This window comes from Strix uralensis, chromosome 26 (genome assembly GCF_047716275.1).
Source record: "Strix uralensis isolate ZFMK-TIS-50842 chromosome 26, bStrUra1, whole genome shotgun sequence".
Lineage (NCBI taxonomy): Eukaryota > Metazoa > Chordata > Aves > Strigiformes > Strigidae > Strix > Strix uralensis.
Window position 1 is genome coordinate 683990 of NC_133997.1, and position 17764 is coordinate 701753.

Here is a 17764-nt window from a genome sequence, read left to right on the forward strand (position 1 = left end):
CGGCATTTCAGCCGTCAGGCTCCTCACAGCAGCACTCCTCCCCCACAGAGGTGGCAACATTCTGAGGTCGTCCTTGAGCAAAAAACAGGCTTTTTGTGGCTTGCCCCAGCACAAGTAAAAGCACCGAAAGCCGTCGGGAATTGCGTTACAGACAGGGCTGCGGGGCTGCGCGTGCCCTTCTGCATCAGCTGCCCCGTGCCGCAGCCTCGCAGCTCGGCTGGCAGCGACGGCGCGGAGCCGTCCCGGCACGTCCCCACGCTGGGGCCTAACACCAGTTGTGTGCCAGAAAAGGCTCAGCGAGACGTCTAGAAATGACGTCAGAAGCCGTGCTGCTGTCAGGGCTGCTGGATCTTTCCCAAATTGAGGGGTCAGCGTCTGTTCCTGCACATTTCTAAGGTTGCCTGAGAAAAACAGAAAAAACTTGTACTATTTCCTGATGCTGCGGGCCACTGTCCTTCTGCCTGCCTGCATCTACCCTTTCTCAGCCAATTCCAGCACTGGCAGCAGAGTATCTTGGCCAAACTGGGGTCGACTCTGCCCTGACCGCTCTCCCTACACTCAAGGCTGCAGCCACACCGGCACGGTGCAAAGCCGGGGCTACACCCAGAGTCACGGGGCACGGAAGGGGCAGCGCGTGCGGCCTCCTCCTGGGCTGAGCCCCAGGGCTCTCCTGACTGCTCTCACCTGCTTCGCAGAGAGCGAAGCACCTGGCTGGTACTTGGAAGAACAGTCGGACCCTTCCCAGCTCAGCAGAGCTGCGGGGAGTTAAACCACCTTCAGGATCAGCTCTTGGAGGCTTCCCCACGGCTTAACGATGGTGTAATCGACCTGGCTCCACCTGACTCTCCCGAGTGTGAGCGTACTGTGGGATGAGACGGCACTTGGACTTTACTACCTGGCCCTGACTTTCATGGCAGTCGCTACAAAATTGCTGATGCCAAATCCTGACATTAAACGCACCCAGGGCGATCAGCAATGTACAGAAAACAGAGAGTGCCTGAAGGTTCCAATTTTTATGTCAAGTGGGAAAGTGCACCCAAGCAGGTAAGTTATTTGGGACAAGAAGTGCCTGTCCCTCCACTTGACACGGGGTGTCACTACTCAACCACCCCTTTCCTTGCTGCTCCTTCTGCCATCGCCCAAGAGCCGCTGCGTTGGCGACAGGCCGGAAAAAGAGGTTGTTCAGCATTACGGATTTCTGTCAATAGAAGAAACAGTCGATTTATCAGAGTGAAAAGGAACTAAAATAGCAGACTCAAATATGGATTAGCCTTAATTAAAATTGTCAGAGGTTTTGGTTCTTTAGCTGAAAAGCGAGCTCGTGCCAAAAAACGGTATGCTCAACTTCCAGTCTGAAGTGCCTATTTAGGCTCACTTTGAGAATGTAGGAAGCTAAGGAAGCTGTCAAGCTGTTAGCTCGGCTGCCTTGAGCAGATGAGAAGGGTTAGGTTGCTAGACTGCTATGCCGACAGGAGAGTGTTGCTGTTTGTTTTCCCCATCTCCTTCTGCAGCGTAACAATGCAACTGCACTGCTGACCCCCGCGGCGAGCGCTCCTCTGCGGAGCGTCCCCGGAACAACCAACGCTGCCCCGCGCCAGCGGGTCCGCCGCACGCGCTGCCGTGTCAACTCAAAATGGAAGAGAAACACTCAAGGTTTCCCACACCTCTTAAAAAATGAAACTTGAATTCCTGTTTTCAGAGGCCGGATCCCTTTTTCACATGTGAAGCGATTGCCCCGGTCATCCAGAGGAGCGGAGGAGGGCCTGGTCCCTCAGCACCACTCGGGCACGTGCGCCGTTTCCGCGGGGCTTGGGGGATCGGGGCTCGCCTGGCACTGGAGCAACTGGCTGCAAAGCTCACAACAGAAATGACAAGACCAGACAGACTTTCCAGCCTTAAAAACTCTGTTATATTTATGAGATCAGTCCACCTGAAACGGTTTTCCCTTGAAGACTACATTTCCCTCTTTTGCTTCCCCTTCCCAGGCTTGTCTTGCCACTCAGCAGCGCTGAGAAATAAGATAAACAGGAATGTGATACCAACCGTGAACTGCTGGTTCTGTCGTCGCCGTTGTGTCTACACACGGGAACAGAGGATTGGAGGAAGGGAAGAAACAGGAGGAACAGCATGCAAAAAAAGGGAAAATGGAAAAAATGGAACAGATAATATATGAGCAAGCTTTCAAAGAACATTGCGTGACAAGCAATAATAAAATGAAAGGCAAAAAGCATTTGAAGTGAGTTGCACTGTTTAGAAGACATGCCTCCAGTTCAAAAGCTATGAGCCTGAGGAAAACAGTAAATTTTTCTCTTTTTTTTCAGGACCTTGCCAGAACAATTACTGGTGGTTGCAAAATCAGGGGAACAGGACACGGGGGAGAACACCAACACCAACGCTTTAGTTGGCGAGGACCAAAACAGAAGCTCAGGACCAGGACAAAGAGCCGACACTTGGAAAAGGGTTTTCAAGCATTCAAACATTGCCTGCAGCGAAGCACCAGGGCCTGACCCCCCCACCTCTCCTCCCTCCGAGGGAACCTCCACGCGTGTCAGTACACAGCACAGCCCTGGAGCCCTTTTGGAGGCGGGGAGCAAATGCTCACATCGAGAGCCTGCTGGAAACCTCACCTGGAGCACCGCAGCTGGGAGCGGCCCTCGGGCTCGCCTGCGCCGAGCCATGCACCTGTACGATGCGCGACGTTTTCAGCGTAACAAGTGTGCTCTAGACTTGGCAAATGCAGACAGACATCACCAGTCCCTCTGCTGCCCCCGTTAACTGCTTCCCAGTTCTAGGTAATTAAAATACACTGGAGCTTGTCTGGTCGCTAGTCTAAGGCTGCCTTTACTCCACACATATTTCGTGCTGCTGGAAATTTCTCGTTGCTGCCTTGCCAACGGAGAGATGTTTCACCAGGTGCTCGCAACAGGCAATTTTAAAGGCTGACTCAAACCTGAAGGCTTTTTCTGACAGGGTCCTACTGTATTCTCTCTACACCAATAGGTCTAAACCTGATTTATTCACATTAAGTAAACAAGCCGGTCATTTCTATATTGAAACTCATTTACTCTTCATCGGGTTCTACATGTTCTGTGATGTCGGTCTCTTGCTTTAGCAGGCTGGCTCCTCCCAAGGTAACTCTAACGCTGCAAATCCCTACCGACAGCCTCGAGCTGACAGCTCAGTCGAGGCTTCGCACGACTCTCCTCGCTTCGATGCAGGCAATGTTTGAACGAGTAACGTTGTAGGAGTGAGCGCAGAGCAGCGCTCTACCGCGTCCTTCTACAAAGCGGCCCTGAGCTTGAGTTTTGTAGCAATGACAGACAATTCCCATTGGCATTTCCCCTTGTTAAGATGCTGTCCGAGGAGCCCCGGACGGACAGTCCTCCCGCCCGGGCACGGGCAGCAGTGGGGAAAGGAGGACCTGTCCCTTGGCAATTTAGCTGAGGACAGCCCAGGCCTGAATTCCTGAAGCACCAGTGGAGACAAGAATCATACAAGGAGTACACAATACTTACAGATACAAGGTCTACATGCTTTAATGATGGAAGCAAAACAAATAAACCCTGCACAATTTAACAAACTGCACCAAGATTTGCATAACAGATTATCAAGCCGTCATTAGCCTGTTTCCACTGCCAACATAGACTGTTCTCAGCTTGGCAATCCAGCCTAACGCACGCTTAAAGACGCGAGCGCTTGTTCTCCTGCTGGAGCTCTGGCGGAGGCTGCGAGGGAAGCCGTCCAAAGCGGAAGGAGAACAAGAGCGGGGCTTTTCTTGCTTGTCGGGTTGCAATCCCCAAGCGATGCCTCATTTTAACCAAGCAAATGGTGAAGGGGAAAATGGGGGTGAAGGTGGGGGGAAAGCTGTTGTTTAGAAAGGGTTGTAAAACTGAGTATTAATTCCTGAGATAGCATCTTGGCATCTACAAATAGTCTCAATTTACTGTCTTCCTGAAACAAAAAAAGTTACATCAGCTTTTACGCTAAATAGAGAATCTGCTGAAAGCAAACTTGACGTGCTGGAAGAGATATTAGTCAAGAAACAGTGCAAACTGGACAGTGCATCTCGCTTCCCCGTCTGGGGACAGAGACCAACAGGTTACAAAAAATAAAGTTCTCAAGCGGTTGTAAGTGCGAACAAATATCCAAGTCAAACAACATGTTGGCTGCAGCTGGAATGACAAAGTTATGATTAGCAAATGGTTTGGATGATTGCAATAGGAAACACAGACCGGTTAAAGTTTAGAAGGAGTTTCCTGGAAGTCCTTCTCAATCCCAGATCTTCTTTGAGAAGGAGGATCGCACACACACAGCGCTCCGAAGAGGAATCATCTCATGGTAAAGAAAAGCAAAGAACGGCCCCGACGCAGGCACACGACTGCAGCGGTCGCGCGGTGAGGAGAGAAACATGGTCACGTTGCTTCGGCATGACATTCATGAACACGTGGAGAACTGCGTCTGCCCGACTCCACCGCTGCTCTGCCTCACGCACCAAGGAACAGCCCCCGCCCTGCGATGCTGCTGCTAAGACAACCTACAATTTTAAGACGGACTGGCTGACTTTAAATGTGCCTCCCTGACTTCCAGGCATGTGCCAGTGACTTCTGCTTCACTTTCAAGAACAGTCACATTCACGTGCCGGACCAGACATGCAGCACCCCAGAGATTAGGCTTCTGCCCCACGTCCTAGAAGAAAAATCATCTCTTCTCCTCCAATATGGACCAATAAGAAAGTCCTTGATACGTTTCTGACTTAACAAAGGTTGAACAAAGCCAATGAAAGGCTTTGCCATCACTCAAAAGCACCGTTCTGGTCCCGAGCCATAGGTGTGGGGAGCTGTCACTCAATCAGAGAATCACAGAATGCTCCGGGTTGGAAGGGGCCTTAAAGATCAGCTGATTGCATGAAGCTGATGCTCAGCATTTAAAACAATTGGATTTAAAATTAATTGAAGTTGGTGCCGCAAAAAGGGCTGGTTTACTTGATGGGGCAAAGCAGAGAACGGAGAAAGCACATAAACAAAGAGGCTCAATGTGGTACTTCTCATCTCAAGATAAAGGCTTCTCTTCCCAATTCTCATCAGAAAAACAAAATTTGCTCTATGGGGAGAAGTAAAACAATGCAATGGTCTTTCAAAATCTACACGTAGATAAATTCACCAGAGGACAGGTTTATAATTGATGAAGGCATCCAAGAAAGGAACCATTGGCCTCTCTAAAGCCGCGCATCTCCTCTCACCGTGATTTCTCTCGGCGCCGGCCGCAGGAACGCCGGTTGCTGAGGCCGCTCACGAGCAACGGCACCAGCACACAGCGTCCTGCGACACAGATGGTGCTACCTGCCAGCTAAGAAAACTCGGATGACACCCAAGTGCTAGGCACTCACCACCTCATTAGGTAGCTACACAAGCGCGCACGCACACATATATATACACACATTTATAAAATTACTGCATGAAGGCATCTGGGCAACATTTACTTGAGTTACGAGCTCCATTGCCAAGCCTCCTCATTTGTTCAAATGGATTCTCTCCAACTTCAAACTGTTTGTGGAGTGTGACAGACTGGGCCCTTTAAACTCGTCCGTAATTAGTCCACAGCCTCAAACAGAATGAGCACGGTGGAGGAATATTAAAACCCCAGCAGCAAAATTAAATTCACTAACTTGAATGCTTGAGCTGCCGTGCTGCAGCCGTACGGAAGCACATGATACACTGGAGCTTAAAAACACACAGCTATTGTGAGGAGAATTACAACTGCACATCATCAAAACAACAGCAAAATACCCTTTTTCTTAAAAAATTGAAAGAGTTATTAGTAAGTATAGATATCCATTCAATATATTGCTTTTTAAATGGCTTTCTGTACTGAAAACAAAAACCAATCTGATCACTGACTTGTGGAGCTCTTATTCTTCCTGATTTTCCAGACTACTTCACATTTACTGACTGGGGCCAGCGTGAATTCCTTCACGTTGCTGCTTTCACAGCAGCCTCAGGGACCAGCACGCGCTATTACAACCAGGATTGTGGCTTTGTTTCAGGTCGTTAAGGCTGGTAAAGAGCCCTACAAAGATCCCCGTCCGCTAGCCATCGGCAGGGATATTGCGTTGCCATGACATGGCGAGAGAGCGGGCCAAGGGGCAAAGGAGCTGACACCCCCCCGGGGCGCAAACGCTCTCCCTCGCTAAACGCTCCTCGGAAGGATGGATAAAAACGTACTTTGCATGATGATACTCTGTGATGATCCTCCGTAACGCGATTCCGGCTCGTGCCGAAAGCTTTTGTGCGCGAGCATGTTGCAATGCACCCCAGAGACACTTTGATTTGCGCACCAGATGTTTCACAAAAATAATCACAATCTGTATGGAAGTTGTGTGTGACAAGAACAAAAATATTCTGAAATTAGCGCTGTGGCTCCGGCTACGCCTTTTTGTGTTTTTCCACAAAGATCTGCGAGGATTTGGGCTTTATTTAAACCCAACCGTGTGAACGTCACACCTGCCCACGGTTTCACCAGCAGCCAACACCACGCTGTGCAGGCAGGGGCGGTCGCTGCCACTGCTCTGCTCAAACCCAAACCCAAAAGCCCTCGGCTTGGGGCGGTGGCCCGTGCCACCCGGAGGGGACAGGCCCTCTGCCCAGCTCCCTGTGCCCTCGCTCTCCTACACACGCATGTTTTCTGCCCGGCAGAATGACGGTTTCTGCACCGCTTACGCTGTGTCACCACCGCGAAGAGCAGACATGACAGTACCGTGCTCACTACCGACTGGACGTGGCACTAAAAGACTGAATCTTATTTCGTTTTATTTTCTGTACCAGGCCTGTCAGTTACTCTCTCTTCCTTTATTCCCTTTAATGCAGTCACATCCTGGATGAAAATGTCAGAAGAGCACAGCATCTTCTTTAAATTAACTTGACATTTCACCAGGGACATGCAGAGGCTTCAACGGAAGGCAAAAGTTAAATAATAAATGATTTGGGGGAACAAATCACTGGGCTGAGTGCCTGCACGGTGGTGTTGAGCACCTGGACACACCGCGAGGGGGAACACCCCGAAAATGGGGAGAGAACACGGTGAAGGGAGCCCTGCAGCCAGGCTGGAGCCGTCCACCCGCCCCACGTCTGGGGGGGCTGGGAAGGAGCGTGGGTCCCGTTTAGGGTGCGATTCCCCACGGACACCAGCGGCGACACGCACACCCGCCCGTGCCTGAGGAGACGCCCAGCGGCGGTTCGGCTGGGACGCGCGTCCTTGGGCCATCCCCACGCTGCCTCTTCACCTCCTACAACCTACCGTGGGGTCATCCGAGCGAGGAATGCTCCTGCCTTGCTCCTGCCCACCACCTCTGCGGAGTTCTGCTGGAATAAACCCCGAGCAACTGCAGGTTGTCACACAACCAGCTCTAACCACAAAAGAACAAACTTCTATGGAGGCTGAAATCATCCATTTTCCTCACCTTGAGGAAGTTTTCCCGCATGCGAATTTATGCTTTGAAAACCGGCTACACTATTCCTCCTCAAAGACTTCTGATTCCCATGTGTTATTATTTCCCTAGTAGCTGAGATGACACAAAAACGTGGGGTTTAGTGGACGCCCAGAGCTGGCACATGGCGAGGCCACGCCGGGCAGACAGAGCTGCTGCCCTCGTCCAGCGCCGGCACGGGCCAAGAGAGAGCTCAGCTACGACGGGCCCCTGGGCGAGGGGTGACAGGCACTCGGCGTCGATGAACAGCTCCTGCTTTGGAGCTCACCCACTTGTCAACACCTTCCAGTCAGACGGAGCCCACCAGCTCCCGCCAAGAAAAATCCCCAGCCCCAAGGAGGGACGCGGGGTGTCTCCACAGCACAGGAGGCTTCAGCACCTCAGGGAGGTCTGAACCTACAACCACTAGCAGCAACGTTTCGGCTGACTGAACACCACCCCCCCCACCTGCCACCACAAACTCTGAGGGACCAGTGGGGTTTAAAATCCGGTCTAAAGTGGCATTGAAGAGAGGCCATAGTGGCATCTGCCAGCTGGCCGTTCACACTGCTGCGCGACGGGCAGCGGGGGCAGAACCGGCAGCATCCGCTGCAAGGCTTGAAATACGGGTAACGTGCAGGCGCGTTGCACCACCAGGTCTCCACTGAAACTGTTGCCAAGACACCTGCATGATCCATCTGCAGAGAAAGTGGGATAAATGCAAATGTGCATGTACAAATAATACCGTAGATCCCGGGGTGCGGAGGTGTATGTGCTAAGCAAGACCAGAAGGCAGCAAAAGCTGCCTGAAAAGGCCGGCTGAAAGGCTCCGCGCCGCGCTGTGCCCGAAGACGAGGGCTGGGCGATTGTTAAGAACCTTTATCTCCCAGGAAACAACAGCTGTCCAAGCCCAGCATTTCAAGGAACGACTCTAGGGGTAATTCAAATTATGCAGTTTGCTCTGCTGTATCATATTGTACATCTTAATGAACAAAGCCACAAGGACAATTCGAACTGATAAAAAAGGGCTTTTCGGCGATAACAGCTGAACCACCAAAGGGTGGTCGGAATATCAATGCAGGCGGAGGATGTATGGGGAAGATCAAACTGTCACGCAGGAAATCTTCTCAAGCACCTACACCGAAGCAAAGCAGCAGCGACAGAGGAAAAGCTTTAAAGGTCGTGCTGTTTCGGAAACTTCACCACTGCTCGGCTTCTCCTTCTCCTGGAAAGAAGCAGTGGGTCAGCTCTTCAGAGCTCTTCCCCGAGCCCTCCCTGCCAGAAAAGCACCTTATCAGCTCAGCGTGCCTTTGCGGGCCGAGCCAGTGATAGAGGACGTGTGTCAAGGAAGAGGGGCCAATTACGGGCCCCTTCGCCCCAGGCTTGGGTGGGTCCAGGGAGCCCGTGGGGAGCACGCGGAGCCCCCACCACGCACCCGCCCCGTGTGTTGCCTGTACCCTCCCGTTGGGCCCCTCCTGTTCTGGCTCGTGCTCGCTGAGCCACATCTGTCACCGCTCAGAGATAAACTCCCAGGGCGGGACCGCGCGTCCGCGTCCTGGCGGAAGGTGTTCGGAGGAGAAGGGCTGCATGGGAGCGAGTAAAAACCACGTCTGATGGCGGGACCTGCACGGGAGGAGGCACCGACCATGTGCGTGCAGTTGCCATCCAGCCCTTTCAGATTCTTCTCTCGGACAGTTTTAGCAGGAGGAAATGAATTCCGTAACTCCCACGCACTGCTCCCCAGAATGTAGTTTTCCTGGGGCAGTTGTGGAGAGGACAGCGTGCCTACAACCCCAGCTCTGGACATCGGAACTGTTTCAGCACAAGTCCCTCTCTCCCCTTTTTTTTTTTTTAAAGTGAAAGCGAGAAAACTGTTTTTCAGAACTACTCTATGGCTTCAGGGGAGATGAATTAGGCCAGTATTATACAAGAAGTTGGAGGAAAAAGACAAAATAAAGCAGATTTCAAGTCCTCCTCCTCCTGAGGAAGGGTTTTCAGCCTGGCTGGCTGGCAGATGACTCGCACCCCACCAAGACACGGAACACCCCGTCTCCTACCTAAGCACTTCTGTCGCACGAGAAGAGTATTTCAGCGTTTTGGTGATGATGGGAATTAAGGTATCAGTTGTCTCTTGAGGCTTTAAAAAGCGTTTCAACACTGCTATGCTATGTAATTCTAGAGATTATGTTAATTTGACCTAATTTTTTCCAGCTACAAAGTCTCTTAACTATTGAAGAGCAAAAGTTTCTGCAGCGTCACGCTGCCTGGAAAACACACACGTGCCGGTCTCTGCCCCGAGGAGGGAGGTGAAGCCTCCGCTGCTCTTTGTGGGAGAAGCAGCTGAACTTGTGGGCAGGAGACGTGAAGACACACACCAAGAAGACTCAGTGTTAGATCAGTGTCATGGAAGAATATAAAAATTTCTCTTACCAGCATTAACTAATCTTCTTCCTATGTATCGTGAGCAGTAACTGCTGGAATTGGTGAACAACATCCCATTTTCGTTATGTTTCTGGCCTCTTCAGCAGTTCACAGCCAATACAGAAACGCATCAAGGAGGTGACGGGCACCCAGCCAGGTTTTGCCAGCGGGATGTCAGTGACCTTGGGGTTTTAGATCCTCCATCACTGTAAACAAAGGTGACAGAAAAACAGAGGAGGACAGCCACGCGCTCCTGATCCCAAAGTCCTTCTGCCAGGCTGATACCGAAGCGACCCACAGTTCAGCTTGTGCAGCACAGGAGGAGCTGCCGGCCAGCGTGTCTCTGGGTGCGACAAACCGTCCTCCGCAGGGAGCAGCACCCTCACAACGCGCAGCGCTGATCCTCAGGGCAACGGTTTGCTCTGACGGAAAGCGGCCGAGGAGGACGGCTGGGAAAGCTGCACGCCAGGTCCTCCCTTCCCCAAAGCCCCTCACCCTGGTGCTGTCCTGTCCAACGCAACCCTGTCGGAAGACTTCAAGGGGGGTTTCTTACAGCTGGAGACACGGACTCAAGAAGCACCTTGGGCTGTAGCTGTGGGTGCTGAGCAGCTCCTGGGCATCACCCTCTCATCAGCGGGGCAGAAACCCTGCCGGGGCCACTGCCAGACCTGGGCAAGCCAACAGCAGCAGCCAGGCCCCAGCTGTGCTGGAAATCCGCTCGACGGGAGGCCTGGTCATAGCCAGTCCCCACTCCAAGGACCACCCACCTCCCCTTCTTATCTTTAATACTGAAAAGATAGAAAACTACTGTGGAGGAGAGCCTAGAAACCCAGAGGCTACTGAAAACTCTCAAACAAGTTGCAACGTTTGCAGCAGGAGAGCAAACAACAAAACCACTCTTTGTGAGGAACAACCACGACACTTCAGAGCCTGACACGGCAGGCAAGGATGGCGTGCACGTGGGAAGCCAGTCCTGGGGCCATCCCTGAAATCACAGGCCGATCACAATCCAGTTCTCAGGAAAAGGACAGTCCTTAATGCTTGTGGGCACCAACAGAAACTGAACGGGGTCATTTGAGCGTCAAGACAAATTCTTCCTTACAGCCTTCCAAAATTCACTGAAAGCATGAACAAATTACCGTAAAAGACAAGAAAACCGTCTGCACGTCCATTTACACGGGACCGGGTTTCTCTGCAAAGAGCTCTTAAGGAGACTTTAACAAAGTTTGAGACCTACTCTGAAATGAAAGCTGGTTAAGTTAAGAAATTAAAAACAGAACTGAAACAAAGCCAGCAAATCGCAAAATGGGAAAGAGCCTTCACGGTGGAGGGTCTCAAGCATCTGAACTTGGGTGCCTGGAGTTCGGTTTTATGGATAAGCACCTGGAAAGAGGAAGACAGGGAATGGGAAGGTCTGGACAAGACGATGGCAATGGCAGACGGCGCACGCGCAGTGCGTGTTAAGGCACGTTGGAAGAAAGACTTCAACTGCTTGTCCATGCCAGCGGAGTCTGACTTGGTTGCAAAAAACCTCAGAAGGAAAGAAGCCACAAAACACCCTGAGCAGGACGGTTAGAGTCAGCCGAGCAGCGTCATAAAAGCAAATAAAATGTGAAGGCATTTACACAGGGGATGGTTCAGAGCAACAATAAACATTAGGCCATTAGCTATTCAATGGTCCATTCTCCCCTTCGGTTTGTCACCTTTACCTCAAAACAAGGGGAAAAAAAAAAAAAACAGCAAGCCAAAGCAAAAGCAGCAGTTGAAATAGAAAAGATCAGAAAAATGACAATGCAAATGATTACAAATAAATCAGAAAAGCCTTCCTTATGAGTGGAGAGAGTTGGGTCTAGTGAGGAAGTATGAGGGATGCATGTGAAAGAGAGAGGTGTCTCGTGATCAGCCGGTTGGTTTTGTTCATCTTTTCTCGCAACGCAGGGAAAAACTCAAAATGCTAAAAGCCAGCTCCTCAAAAAGGGTCCTACAGATGATGTTCGACTCCAAAAATGACTGGTGGAATTCACTTTTCTGGGAGAGTGAGGTAGAGGGCTTATCTCAGAGATAGACCGAACACCGAGGCATCAGAAAAAGCATCTCGAGTCACGTGAGGCGAATTAAATTACTGAAGACCAAACTTCCTGCTTCCAAGTATAAATTGCTCGGAAATTGATACTGATGGGGTTGAGGCTGAAACAACTGTCTGTACTAAATGAGCTCTAGGGCTGTCTGGATCCCTCGGTTAAAAGCACCCAATATTAGCCACCAGTAACCGAATTAACAGCTTTTTCTGCCACGGCAATTCCCGCATCTCAGAAACACCTGCAGTAAGGACTGTCCGACTCGTCAAACTGCCGGACCAGGCCTCGCACTGTACGGTGGGTAGATTTGAGGGAAAAAAATAATAAAAAAATGCAAGTGATTTGTTTGTTGTTTTTCCCCAGGCTTCATGCTCTGCTTATATACATAAAAGACAATAAACATTCAGGACATTTCCAATGGTTATGAAGGTACCATACCTGTGATGGTGGTAGGGATGGTGGTGGTAGTGGTGGTGGTTGTTGTGGGAGGAGGGATAGTTGTGGGGGGATCTGGATAAAATATAAAAAGGAAAATAATAAAAAAGCAAATTAAGAAAAAACAAGCAGAACACAACAGCGGTCAATCGTGATCAGAGAGAAACAAGGACGCTAAGAAGCAGCACGGCTGTCGGAGGCCTTTCCTCCTCTAAAACCAGGTGGAGACGGCCCAGCTGGCTTTAAGGACAGCGGGCCAGATCCTCGGCAGCTGGACACGGCCTCGAGCTCGCCCGCACCTCGGCAGCTGCGCGTGGACTTACTCTAGCTGGAGAATCTGGCCCCGAAACTCTCCCCCATTTTGCCTTCTACAACGCTAAAAAAAAATTAAAAACATAAATGGAACCCAGCATAAATTAGTCAATGAGAGAGAGAGAAATGGAATGGGAGAGGCATAAGAAAAATAAACGGCACACTTTCCACAACAAAAAGCACAGTTTACATGTACAGAGAGAGACACAGTGGTGCTTTGCTGGTTCTCTATGTCTACGTTCGAGAGTCTGGGTGGGAGGTTTGTGGGAGGGGCCCTGCTGCGCCTCCCAGGCTCAGGATCGACAGCAGGTGAATGGATCTCGCTTTCTGCCCCGGGCCCTCAACCTCACTACCCCTCCTCTGCGACTACACCTCGGCATGATGTTCCAAACGACTTCAAAGATAGTAATAAACACAAACAAATGAGAACATTGTTACTAGATCTCAATTTCGAGGTATGAGGAATTTCACCAAGCCCTTTTAATAAAAAAAAGTCAATATTTTTCTGACAATTGCAGTTGAACACTCCTGTTGCTGCTACTGGGCCACTGTTAATGAGAAACACGGCTACGGGGACGTTTCTCGTCACGGGGATGTTTCTCTTCGTGACCAAGAACCGTTTCTCAGACGTTACTTGACCTGCTGAGACTCAAATGCTGCCGCTCTTCACGGTATTTATGTTACGTACAGGGGCACATCCTCATCAAAATCATTGGGCAAAAGAAGGTAGATATGAGATGTAAAAGAAAAAATACGTATCAATGCCCAGATGATCAAACTGAATACGCTAAGTAGTCGGGAAGACTTTGAACTACAGATTCATTCGGCAATAATGGAGCATGAAACATTTCATGGGCTTTTGATTTTAGGTTTCCTCTATAGCATGTCAACTTTTCATCACTAACACATCTGCTACTCTTTTATCTCCAAGCAAGCTCTCTCAGATTCCCTAATTAAGACATCTGAACTTTAATTATATGCTGCACCTTTATTATATTCTGTACAACTTCCCGAAAGTTAAGAAACGTTACCTCGGAGTTCGCTCTGCTGGGGAACGCTGATCTGCAGTGATATTCTAAGCGGCTACTGTCCCTCCCCTACACGTGGAGCGTCCCGGCCCCTACGCTGACAACAGGGCACTCCGGACCCGCTCCTCGCACCAACGTCCCCCCAGGAGCAGGGGGGCCGAGGCAGAACCGGGGGAGGAAAGTGCCTGGCCTGTCCCCGAGCTGCAGGGGGACGATGCTCTGCAGCAGGCTCTTCCTCGATAGAAGCCAAAAAAAAATAATGATTGTGTGCTAACTGCGCTAGAAGATTCTGGCAAATGTGTCTGCCCGCTCCCACGGGGAGGAAAAGTGTGAAATGAATTTTAAAAATAAACCTGCTTGGGGTGTGTGTCAGTGTGATTAGGCATCCTCACACCACGTGCGCAGCAGAGGAGGGGGTGTTCAGCAGAGCTCGGCAGCAGTTATTTTGCAAGCCCCGGCTGCTGAAAGCCATCAGCCCGTAAAACCAGTGAACTGCAGCCGCAGCCTCTGGTACGGAGGGGGGGTCTCTCCTGGAGCTGTGCCAGAGGGACCATGCCCGCCGCTCCCCTCGCTCCTGAGTCTTGGTGACCGGGGGAGCTCTGCCCTGGTGAGCGACGAGGCAGAAGGCACTGCGCGAGGCACAGCCTGGCCCGGCCTCCCCCCGCCCTCCCGCTGCGCCCACAGGGCCGTGTCGCCCGTGTCTGCCGGGCCTCAGCTCCCAGCGCCGCTCTCAGCTCGAGGGCTGGAGACGGGAACAGCTTCTGCGGCGGGAGCAGCGTGGTCTGTGCCAGCTGCACAACTGCCCTCCAGGGACAGCCTGAGTCAGGCTCTGCGGCAGGGGAGGGCCACGGCCCAACGCTTCCTCCACACCAACACCTTGGGGTTCCTACCCTATTAAATTCAGGGTTAAAAGGATTCTTTATGCTCTCCAGAGTGCCGGATCCTGGCAGGACGCTCCCAAATGGGCAGAAACTGGACGTGATGGGCTATAAAACTCTTATCCCGCCGTGGGCTCCTGCCAGGCCAGGACAAGCCCTCCCTTGCACGGCCAAAGCCTCTGCCGGATGCCTGAGCTGGAGTCCACAGGCTCACAGCCCCTGGGACCTTGCACCTCCTTTCAACTAACACTGTCTCAGGCCTCCTCCTGGGGGTTTAATCCTGCGGGAAGCAGCCCTGAGGAAGCCCCATGGGGCCTAGTCCTCACCCACATCCAAAATGCAGAACAATTAAACAAGTGCAAGAGTGCCTACGAGCCCTAAATCCCAGGTGACTAATGTGGCGAGGGTCCATCTAGCCCTGACTGGGCCAAGAGAGCTATGGAAAAGCACACAAGGAATGAAACCACCTCGTCTACGCCTGCTTTACGGCAGGACCGTTCTGTAGTTGTACTCTCACAGGGACCTGCCTGCATCCTGTTTAATTTCTTGATCTTCCACAGCAGTAGTTGTTTCTTTAAACACCAATGTAAACGAGGTCTTTTTTTATACCACAAGTATACAAATTATTCCATCAGAAATGCATACCTGACTTCATTTTGTAAACTGGAGTCTTTTGGAGCTACAGGCACTAGAAAACTACCCGTCTGATGCGGTAGTTCACTTTGGTTTCAGCTCAAAGCTGCAGCTTTGGTATTTTCTTCAGTCTTTGGGCAAGTTTATAAGGCTGGGCTTAAACTGGCTCACGTGCAAGGGGCATTTGGACAAGTGATGGGAGGTTCTTGACTATTTATCTGCATCTGAGCAAGTACAGGAGAACTTGGACTGTAGAGCTTCAAGCGGCTGTTGCATGGAACAAAGTTCAACCCCAAGTGAGTTACTGTCCCGTCTGAGTAAGAGGCAACACCCACCACGAGCTTCGCCCAGCCCCGCAATAACCACTCTTAAAGTTTCAATATGCAGCCCAAGGGCACTGCCCGTAATTAAACTGGGGGATCACTCTTCACGTGCCTACTGAATCTTCATGACATGCAACGCCTCGTGATAGGAGCACAAGGTTTAAAGCAATGGCAAAATAATGCAGAGGAACTGAAGAATTAAAGTCGGTACTTAATGGCTCTTTAAAAAGATGCTGAGGCATGTTTTAGCGTCTGCTCAGCCACTACAGAGAGGCTTAAGGCATCTCATTCCTCCAGTTTATTTACTGGTTTGTAATTATCTGGGGATGCTGGCTGACTCTTCAGTAATTTAACTTGCTAATGAAAGACTTGGAACCACCCCCTCCCAGCCCACTGCCGAAGACACTGCAGAAGGTATTACAAAAACGCAAAGGAATTATCGGAGAAGGCCGAGGAGAACCGTCAGGCCCGAGGACTCCACAGCTCTCCCCGTGCCCCTGCTCTGGCTTCGCCCGAGAGCCCGGGCGTGCCGCGGCCAGCCCACGCACGCAGCCCCGGGGGAAGGGGCTCCCCGGGCACCGCCTGGGCTCTGCACCCGATGCCTGACACCGAGACTTGCAGAAGCAAAAGAAAAGGGTTTCCAGCCCCTGCCCCAGCCCGCACGCCGCCGACGTGCCGGGAGCTATCTGTAAATCTTGCATTAAGCAAAACGTTAACTTCTGTCAAAGCTTTCAGAGCGCGGTATGTTGCAAATATGTGTAAATGAGTCTAGAAGAACGGTGGTTTTTCTCACGTACCGTATACAAACAGCATGTAATCCGCATGTGATTTCCCCACCGCGTTTGAAGCCTCACAGCGGTATGTACCATTATCTGTTTTGTTTAGGTTACTAATGAGAAGGTTTGAACCAGACACTACAACGTGTTGAGGCATCTCATCATCTACTCTTAACCACCTCATGTCCGTAGGCCTACAGAGGAGGGAGAAAAAGAAACAAGCACATTACTATTTTCCTATGGTAAAGATGGCATCTTCAATAGTTCATCCACAGACAGAAAGCCCAAACCAAGAAAAACTGTAAAGAAATAACACATACTTTTTTGCACTACTCAAGCCCAGATGCTGTCGGGCTTCCTCAATTTATATTTATTTTAACCCAACAGGAAACTGTATCCAGACCTTAAATTTTCTGAAAACACTAATGCAAGCAGGAAGAAAGTTCATTAGTGGTTAATCATTCACTTATTCAGTAAACCTGAAATCTTTGAGGCTGCGGACTAAACGTGCATCCACAGGGTGCTCTGGGTGTCGAGCTGGACAGCGGGTGGCAGACCAGGTACCTTGGCTCAAGCCTGAGCCCCTCCCCAGAGCCATGCGACGGGGCTCTGCACCTCAGCAGGGGCTGTGCCGCTTGCCGGGAGCGTCTCAGCTGCCAGGAGACAGGAACGTCCCTCTCCTCTCCCCCGTCCCACCTGCCAAGGGCACCCTCGGCCTCCGGAGCCAAAACAAGTGTCACCTTGGCATCGTTTGGGGACTGACATCAGCCTGCTTTGTTAGGGCTAGCAAAGAAAGCGAGTGCTGCGGGCCTTGGAGGAGGGAAATTTTTTTTAAAATTCATTATTATTACTTTAAGCAGCAGTAACGGGACAGATCAGCTGCTCCTGAGACAGCCTTCCCCAGCCAGAAAAACAGCATTTTCCAGGCAATTTGGCAGTGAGCCCCTTGTGCTTTATGCTGCACAACCGTCTTCAGCCCGCCTAGGCCCAAAGTGTGGAGGCTGGACTCTGCCGGGAGCTCGGGCCTTTCCTGGCACCCAACGGCAGAGCGCTGCCACGCTGCTGCAGCACCTGAAGTTCCAGGCTCCCGGACACGCTCCCGGGATGGACCCACCCCTGAGCAAAACCAGCTGGAGCCGAGGGCTGGTTCTGGGCACAGGCTTGGCACGCTCCCCCTCGCTTCCACGCCCTCGGCACGCGAGCTGCGGCTGGGGCAGTGGCAGCTGTGCAGGGAGCAGAAAGGCAGCGTCCCCCCAGTGAGGGGGGAAGGGCTGGTGACGCTCCTGGCTGCGGTTCTCAAAGGCTCTTTGTGACATGGGGGTCCCTCGGCTTCCCCCACCGCCTGCGCTACACAGCGCCCACTTCTCAGAGATGGGCCTCACCCCGGGCGTCCGACAAGGGACCGTTCCAGTACCCAC

At 51.4% G+C, this 17764-nt stretch overlaps 1 protein-coding gene across 6 annotated transcripts in view; it reads right to left on the minus strand.

Annotated features, from left to right (window-relative positions):
* Nucleotides 1-17764, minus strand: part of CADM1 (cell adhesion molecule 1) — a 161343-nt gene that overhangs the window by 16270 nt on the left and 127309 nt on the right. For 2 of the 6 annotated variants that reach the window (XM_074894856.1, XM_074894855.1), the window contains exons 7-9: nucleotides 16368-16540; nucleotides 12400-12471; nucleotides 2044-2076 (exon numbers count right to left, since the gene is read on the minus strand). In XM_074894856.1, the coding sequence (XP_074750957.1) occupies nucleotides 2044-2076; nucleotides 12400-12471; nucleotides 16368-16540 (278 nt within the window). The remainder of the gene's footprint in view (nucleotides 1-2043; nucleotides 2077-12399; nucleotides 12472-16367; nucleotides 16541-17764) is intronic. The other 4 variants (XM_074894859.1, XM_074894857.1, XM_074894858.1 and 1 more) reach the window with 3 other exon arrangements.